At 63.5% G+C, this 8,472-nt stretch overlaps 1 protein-coding gene across 1 annotated transcript; it reads right to left on the bottom strand.

Moving 5' to 3' along the window:
• Positions 1-54: 54 nt before the first annotated feature.
• FAM193B (family with sequence similarity 193 member B) lies at positions 55-8,347 on the bottom strand (the record flags this gene model as incomplete). The annotated part of the gene is made up of 10 exons (XM_080627052.1): positions 55-373; positions 467-542; positions 635-1,637; positions 2,145-2,381; positions 2,778-2,973; positions 3,947-4,361; positions 4,671-4,880; positions 5,056-5,278; positions 5,915-6,154; positions 8,018-8,347. 10 exons carry the CDS (start codon positions 8,345-8,347, stop codon positions 277-279), a joined length of 3,027 nt encoding a protein of 1,008 aa, XP_080483178.1. The 3' UTR covers positions 55-276.
• Between the last annotated feature and the right edge of the window lie 125 nt (positions 8,348-8,472).

Genomic DNA, 8,472 nt, shown 5'->3' with positions numbered 1-8,472 from the left:
CCGTTCTCGTCCGTCCCCCCCCCCAGCCCAGGCAAAAATCAGCAGACAGCTGGGTTTAAATAAAATAAAAAATTAAAAAGTTCTTTATTGGGTCCAGCACGGGTCCTTCCCCGCAGCACACGGACAGGGGGGACCCCGCGGGGGACAGGGGGGTGCAGGAGGAGGATAGGGATAGCCCCGGGGATCCCCACGGGGTAGGAGAGCACCGGGAGCCCCCCACAGAGGAGGGGGCCCCGCCACAGCGAGGCGGAGGGCACAGTGAGGAGAGGCAGCACCTCACTGGGCTGCGCTGGAAGTGGTTTTCTTCAGGGTGAAGTTGGTCCAGTTCACCGCCACCTTCTGCCGTGTCTGCTTGGCCGAGTCCAGGCAGAACCTGGCAGGGACAGGAAGGACAGCCCTGGTCAGCCCCCAGCCCCTCTGCCCCACACCCCAAGCCGGGTTAGACCCTCTCGGGGATGCCCCTCACCTCTTGAAATACTCCACTTCTCTGTCGGTCTCGTCCATCTCAGCCCCATCCAGGTCCTTGGGAAGGAAAACGTCATCTGGCAAGGCAGAGGGGCAGAGGGTCAGTGCAAGAGTCAGGGAAGGTGCCAGCGGCAAGATGGCAGCACAGAGCGGCATCCCCGGCACTCACCGATCGAGGTATTGGATTTCTCCACCTTGCTGCGGCTCTTCCTGCTCTTGCCCTTGGGCTGGGGGGAGCCCCCTAAGATGGGAGGCACTGGCAGCTGCCGGTCCCCAGTGCCCAGTGCAGGCAGCTGCTGCTGCGCTGGCTCTGGCAGCTCCACTTTGCTCTCTCCCCTCCGGCTTTTCCACTCGCTGTTTCTCTCCTTCTCCATCCTGCCGCCACCCCAGAGCTGCCCCTTGCCACTCTCCCCCTGCTCGGTACAGCTGCCCACCCGCTGCGGCTCTGAGGCACTGGCCTTGGAAGGGTGCTTGGTTCCCAGCACCTGCCCCTTCACACCAGGGCTCTCCAAACGGGGCACTGCAGCCATGCCCTCCCCCTTCTTTGCTGTCCCGTTCTGCCGCTTGCTCTTGCGCTGCCGGCTCGATACTGGTTCCGGTGGCTCCAGCCCCTTGGGCTGTGGTCCCTCCTTGGGTTCTGGGCTCAGCCCGCTACCATCCGCAGCAGAGTCCGCAGCCTTGGACTGCACCCAGATCATGCGGGAGAGGCTGGGCACAGCGCTGAGGCGCTTCACCACACCGTTCTCAGCCGCCGGGGCTGGTGGCGGCTCTCCAGGCCCCTCGCCCCATCGGGGGCCCAGCTCACTCCGCAGCAGTGTGTGGCTCTTGGCAGGGCCCAAGCTGAGCGGGGCCAGGGCCAGGTCTATGTCCTGCAGGTCAGAGGAGCCGTTGAGGTTGGAGAGCATGTTCTTCTGCTCCAGAACAGCTGCCTTCTTGGGGAAGTCGTTGACGTCCAGGTTGAGGTCATAGACGCTGAAGCTGGCTCGGATGGAGTCCTTGATGGTGTTCTTGATCTCCTGCAGCCGGCTGCTGAGGAAGCTGTTCACCCGCTCCAGCTCCAGCTCTGGCCACTCTAGCAGCTTCTCCTCGGCTGGCTCCCTGGCCTGGCTGGCTGCAGGGGTGCGCTCTGCACGCTTCTGGGCCTCCGCCTCCAGCTGAGCTTTCTCTTTCTCCTGCAACATGGGTGCCATGAGGACTGGGTGGTTCGGACCCCAGTGCTAGCCATTGTTAGACAGCACACCTAAGGGCCAGTGCTCAGCATGGCCACCCCCCATCTTCCAAAGCCCTCAAATTGCCATGTGTCCTCTGCAGTGCAACACCTGCCGCACTGCACACAATGCTGCTCTGGGCATGAGCGATCACAGCACAGATGTGCCTCTCCCCACCACAGATGCACAGTGTTTCTCAGAGATGTGGCATACAGCAAGGTAGAACAGCACAATCCAAAGCAGCCAGAAGGGCTGAGCCACCCTCTGCAGGACCAGAGGCAGGGGAAGGGGAAACCCTGCACAGAAACAAACACCACTGTCACCTCAGGAGAGACAGCAGCAAAAGAGATGGAGATCAACAAAACAACGAACACAAGGGAGAGAAGACAAAGCCCTGCCAGGGGCACAGTCTCCCTCTGACCTCTTTCCTGCAGCCTGCCTCAGGCAACACTTCCCTCTGCCCATCCTCACCTTCTTCTTCTGCTTGTGCCGTGCTCGCTTGGCCGCCTTGGCACTGTTCAAGGGCTTGGGCTCTGTGCTGTTGATGTAGTCCAGTAGCTCATCCACATTGCGATGGTCCACGGCAGGCTCTCCCGAGCTGCTGTTGTGCCCCAGTTTCTGTGGCAGCTCCTCTTTCCTCTTGGTGAGGCGCGAGCGCAGCTTCTCCCGGATCTCAGCATAGTTGCGGCTGGTGGGAGCAGCCGGGGGCTGCAGCAGGTGAGAGCCATCAGCTGGGCAGGCACACGAAGCCAACCTCAGCTTCCCACCAGCCCCACACTGACCTCCCCAACCATCCCTGCCTCACAGGTCCCAGCAAGACAAGTCAGCACAACCCCCACAGAACTCTCTTCCACCATGAGGCCACAGGGCTTGGCTGGCAGAGCCGAGCCTCAGGGCTGGGTAGATGGCTACAAGCTGGGAGTGAGGGGACCATCACACTGATGATGACGATGATAGAAGTGAAGGGGGCATGCACACACTGGCAGGAAGCAGCTGTGGCCAGATCTGCCCATCCCCGTGCTCTTGGCACACGGGCTGTGTAACACCTTACCGCAGAGCAGAGCGCAAGGACTGGGGGTGGCTGCAGACCAGCCCCTCACTCACCGCATTGTGGCCGAAGAACTCACAGTAGCAGCAGTCGCAGAACTTCCCATCTTTCTGGTTGGTGGAGGAGGAGGTGCAGGAACTGCGCTCGGAGCTGCTGTCCTCATCCTCCCCGAGCCCCTCATCTGCCTCACAGGGCTGAGGCGGGTGGCAGCTGGTACCGTTTGGGAATTTGTGCCCTTTGCAAGAGGGGTCCCTGCGGAGGAGGGGAGAAGGGCGAGAGGTGAGCAGGAGCCAGGGGGTCTCAAAAACTGGCCCACATACTACTTGTGTAGGAACACCCCTCCCAGGGCAGCCTGTGCCTGAGCAGAAGGATTTGCAGGGCAAACCCCCTCCCCTGCATCCTCCTCCAGGGGGAGATGCCAGAGGAGCCCATGGCAAAAGACATCTGTAGCTCCTCAGCCCCCAGGGCCTCTGGCAGGCAGGAGGCTGGTGCACCAGAGCTCCAGAAATCAGTGTCCCTCTGCCAGGCCACAAGCTGTTTCCAGGGCAGGGAACGGTACTCACTGGGGGCAGCAGGTAGCACAGGTGAGAAACGCTGGAACTGCATGCAGCTGCCAGACATCCCCACGGGCAGGCAGGCCCGGCTCCCACAGCCACAGACCACCCAGCTCAGACAGGGAGGCCAGGGCAAGGCCCACAGCACAACTCCTCCAGCTCCAGCTTGGGACCTGGCTGGCCCTCCACAGGGAGCACTTAATCAGCGGAGAAAAACCAGCACCCGCTCTCTTCCAGGGCACAGGTAGCCCAAAGAGGGCCAGGGGAGCAGGCGAGCAGAACAAGACCACAGGCTTCATCTTCTTGAGGACTTTTGCTCAGTGCCACAGTTGCCCGACGGGTCTCACTGACAAAGGTCCTGTTGGCCAACAGCAGGTTGACCGGGCAGTTCCTTTGGTCTTTTAGCTGGAGGAGGAGCAAGCACAGTCTCTTCTGCACCACAGTACTAAAGGACAACCGCAGGGAGAAGACACGTGGGGAGAGAAAGAGCTGAACCCTCAATAGACCAGGGGTCTGCAGCAGTGGAACTGCCCTGCAAAGACAGTGGCTCTCCGCACCACCACACCAGAGCAGCCAGCCCCTCCGCAGGGAAAAGCACATCCACGGGCAGGGAGAAAGGGCACACAGCCCAGAAAGGAGAGGCTGGAAGCAGACAGGGCTCCTCTACTCACCTGTTCGTGCTGGGCAGCTGGTGGGAGGCAGGAGGAGGGATGAGCGAAGTGCTACAGTGCCCATTGCAGGGATGAGTGCAGCCCGACAGCGGAGGCGGCATCTTCAGCAGCGGCACGTTGGCAGGGGGCAGGTGAGGGCTCTTGCACGACCCTGGGCTGTGCGAGACCGTGCCGGCGGGAGGGGACTCAGACACCAGCTTTGGGGCTGCTGCCTGCACACTGGGTGCAGGGAATAGCGCAGCCTGCGGGGAGGTGCCCAGCGGGACGTGGGGCGCGGAGCCAAAGGGCCCCGCATGGGCAGGCATCTGCTTGGAGGGGATCAGCGCTGGTGGCTGGGAGGGGAGGCCCGTGGGACTGTTGGGAGGAGCAGTGAGGTCGGAGTGCTGATGATGCTCTGAGGAGTGGAAGGCCTCACCTGCAGAGGGGCAGGAGCAGAGGCAATCAGACACCAGCTATCCTGCACAGGCCAGGGCCACATTCGGAGCCACCCACACTCTCCACAGGCTGCTTCTCCATGGGACAAACCCCTCCTTCCCCCAGGCAGCAGGATGCTTGGGCTAGAAGCCATCCCTGCTCACAAAGGGCCTCAGCAGCACCTTGTTCCTCCCACAGGATTCAGCCCTGCCCCACAGTCAGCAGACTATGGGGAAAGGTGCTGGTACAGCGAGGGCTGTGTGGAGCAGTGGCACAGGAGGGCAAGGCGGGCTCTGCCCCGGGCATGTACCTGGCGGGGTGGCCCTCCGGCACATGCTTTTGAACTGCTTCGGCAGCGTCTTGCAGAAGTCAAGTGAGGTAGGCAGAGGCGAACCTGGGGCAGTGCTGCTGGAGGTGGGGGAGGCTGCATGGCTGTAGGGACAGGCCTTGAGCCCTGGTGCCACAGCCGGCGCCTGACTGGTGCACTCCGGAGACACAGCAAGGCTGGGGTGCTTCTCGCCTGGAAGGAAAGCGGAGTTAGGGCTGGCTCCCAGCATCCTCTGCAAAAGCACCCAGGCATCCTCCTGGCACTGGCATCCAGAGGCCCAGCCTGCCCGCCCCTGCCCACAAGGAACCATCTAAGTTAAGGACTAGGCAGAAAGCTCTGCTCAACCCCACGGCTGGCTTCAACTCACCTAGTGCAGCAGGGGGGACCCCGAGGGGGCTGCCCTGCATGGCCCCGTTGGTGTGCTGTGAGTTCCAGAGGCCCGAGAGCTTGTGAGCAGACAAGAAAGAGCTGGGGTCCCAGTCCCCTGAGTTCCCGTGGCACGAGGAGGAAGAAGAGGAGGAGGAGGAGGAAGAGGAGTGGGAGCCACCCCCACAAGACTGTGACTTGCAGGATGTGTGGGATAACGAGACCTGGCAAGGAAAACAAAGAGTGAAGCAGCAGTGGACTGGGAGGGGAAGCCCTTGGCCCAGGGCATCGGCACCAAGACCCCCCACTACTGCCTGAAGGCAGGGGCTCAGCACGCAAGAACTGCTTCTGTCACTATCTTGGAGGTGGCAAACAGCTCATCTGCCCAACAGCAACACAGCCTGGCTCCCAGGGCCCCCACCAACACAGCCAGGCCATGCCAAGGGCCACACGCCTGCTCTGTCCCCCCTCAAACCACACTAGGGTTAAACAAAATCGAGCAGGAGGGAGCTTCTCTTCCCCTGAGCTCCATGCATGCACAGGCAGGCATTTGCTCTGGCACATGCTGCCACTCCAGGGAGACAGCTTTGGGATCAGGGGCACACAGCACAACACACATTGGAGGAGGGCTGGCAGAGAAGCACCTCTCCAGGCAGACAGCTCCAACCCAACACAGGCTGCCAGATAAGCCTCCATGGCAGACTCTCCCCAAGGAGCCAGCAGCAGCAGCAGCCCCAGACAGTGCAGCATGGTGCAGGGATGTCTGAGGCGCTCGGTTCTGAGTGAGGAGATCACCTGCACACCCAGCCAGCGCCACAGGGTGGTCAGCACCACAGCCCCCCCTTTCCAACCCTGCTCACCGCCAGGGCCTGCTCCTGCACCGCCCGCCGCTCTTCCTCCTCCACGCTCTTCCGGCAGCTCTGGCAGATCCACAGTGGCATTTCTCCCAGGAGGTTCTGCACAAGCGTTGGCACGAAGTCCGGTGGCAGCCTCTCGCCCGGGGAAACCAGCCCATTGTGGGATGGCCCTCCCCAGTCCTTGCGCTCCCGGTGACAGAGCAAGCAGCACGTCTGCACTGACTGGTTGGTGGTGGGCAGCACCTGCAGAAGGATACACAGACCGTGAGTCACCCCAGGGATGATCCACCGCATGGCAGGGCAGCAGGTCGGTGCAGGTGCAGGGCAGATGAGGCAGCAAATGAGACCTCAGGATGCTGACACCAAACCAGAGAATTTCTTGTAGGCTACATGTGGAACTGCACCTTCTCCCACTGGAGGAGAGCAGCCTCGGGCTGCCCAGCTGCTGCCAGCCTGCCATGTGCCAGCCTGGAGCATTCTGGACCCTTGGGAAGATCACACTATGCTAAAGTACCAGCCTCACCACCAAGCAAGGCTGGGAAGCCCCTAGCAAATCCCACCATCACATCTGGTACAGTGGGACCAAGGGGACTCTCAGAGCAAAGCAAGACCCACAGAAATCGCCACGCAGGGATATAAGAGGGGTTCGCCAGCCACAACCCTCCCTCCTTACCCATCACAGACCCCCCACTGTGTTACCCAAGAGCCCAAGGCCCTCCCTCCTGCCTCTTTGTTCTGTGCAGCTGGCAGCAGATGCACCGTGGTGGGTGCAGCCCCCGGGGCTCTCCCTGCACTGGGCAGCAGCAGGAGCCGGGATACAGCCCGCGGGCTCGCCAGAGGCCTGACAGCCGTGACGAGCCCGGCGTGGCACGGGCGAGAGGGCCCCCATTGTCTGCCGCCGCGGCGGGGCCCCACGACAATGAGCAGCACATTGAACTGCTGCTGTGAAACAGATGGCGTCTCCCAGACTCAAGGTGAAGCAAAGGTCAGAGGCCAAGAAGAGCGGGGGGGGGGGGCAGAGCCCCCTTTGCCCACCCGCAGGGAGGGGGGCGCTCCCAAGGCCGCCCCGTGTCTCAGCGGGAGCAGACACAGCGCATGGCGGGTGAGAGCGCGGCGGTCCCCAACCTGCCCAGCGCATCCGGGCCCGGGGCCCACCCCCCGGCTCCCCGCCACGGCCCGGAGCAGGCAGCTGCAGCCGGGCGGCGAGAGGTGCGGGAGAGCCCGCAGCCTGCTCGGCAGATGCTCAGCCACCTGCCATGGGCAGTGCTGGACCCTCCCGCAGGAAGGAGCGGTGGGAACACCCCCTGAAGCACGGCCACGCCACCCGAGCACAAGGCTCTGCCCTTCCCGGCGCACATGGGTCTCCTGAGCAGACCTGCTTACAGGGACGGAGTAAGGGAGGCACAGAAGAGCCCTTTGCTCTCATGCTGCAGATCACTGCTGTCATGTCAGCATGAGCAGCATGCAATGGTGGGGCACAGGTTTCCTGGCTGATCCACCTTCCTCAGGAAAGTCTGAGCTCAGCTATCCCTAACTGCTGGGAGAGAGGAGCATCAGTGGGAGCCCCTAGCACCCCAACAATCTGCCAGAGGCACCCCAAGCTCCCACTGCAGCTCAACACATCCATAACTCATGGCCACGACCCAGCTCCACCACGCAGCCCAATCCAGCCAAGGTCAGGCCCTGGCCGCACACCCAGCCCAGCCCCACGCGTCCCCAGGATGCTGTACAAAGTGGCTGCTGCATCCCAAGGCAGCCAATCCCCCCGGAGAACGCCTTGGGCTTCACCTCCCACCTTCCCCACCCACCTCAGCCTGCCCCCCCGCCAAAGGTGCACCCGGCAGCGCGGCTCCCCCGGGGCTCCCCCACCACCATCCCCGAGGGTGCAGAGGAACCTCCAAAACCGGGAGGTGGGAAGCACCCGTGCCTCAAGGGTGGCGGTGCCTCAGCGATGCTCCGAGGCCGGGGTCGTGCAGGGATGGGGCAGGGCTCGGGGAGGGGGAGTGGAGGGGGCTCGGCTCTGGCCCAACCCCCGGATCCTGCCCCATTCCCCATTCACCCACTGAACCCCCTTCCAAGATAGCCCCTCAAGACCTAACCCGGTACCTGAGCGGTGGCTCTACCCGGCTCCCCGCTGCTGCCCGCCGCCACCACCACCTCAGGCAGGGCGGGCGGTTCCGGTGGAGGCGGCGGTGGCGGAGGAGGGGGAGGAGGACCGGCATCGGAACCCCCCAGCCTCTCACGGCGAAGCCCGGAGCCGGCACCCGCCGCCGCCGCCGCTGCCGCCGCCTTGTTCCGCCTGCGAGTCATGGCGAGCGCGGCCCGCCGCTCGCCGCAGCCAGGACAACAGCCAATATGGCGGCGCGGCCCGTCCGGCCCCTGCCCGGGGGGAAGGAGGGAGGGGGAGGCCCGGCGAGGTGAAGCCGCGGCCGCCATCTTGCTAGAGGGCAGCGATGGCGGCAGCGCGCTCCCTAGCGGGGGTGCTGAGGTGATGGCGGCTCCGCTCCTCCCATACCGCTCCCCCGGGTCCTAAAGAGCGCTGGTGCCTTCGGGGATACCCC

The sequence above is a fragment of the Psittacula echo genome (assembly GCF_963264785.1).
Source record: "Psittacula echo genome assembly, chromosome: 11".
Taxonomy (NCBI): domain Eukaryota; kingdom Metazoa; phylum Chordata; class Aves; order Psittaciformes; family Psittacidae; genus Psittacula; species Psittacula echo.
The sequence above is the reverse complement of the archived record's forward strand: the minus strand, read 5'-3'. Positions and strand labels throughout refer to the sequence as shown.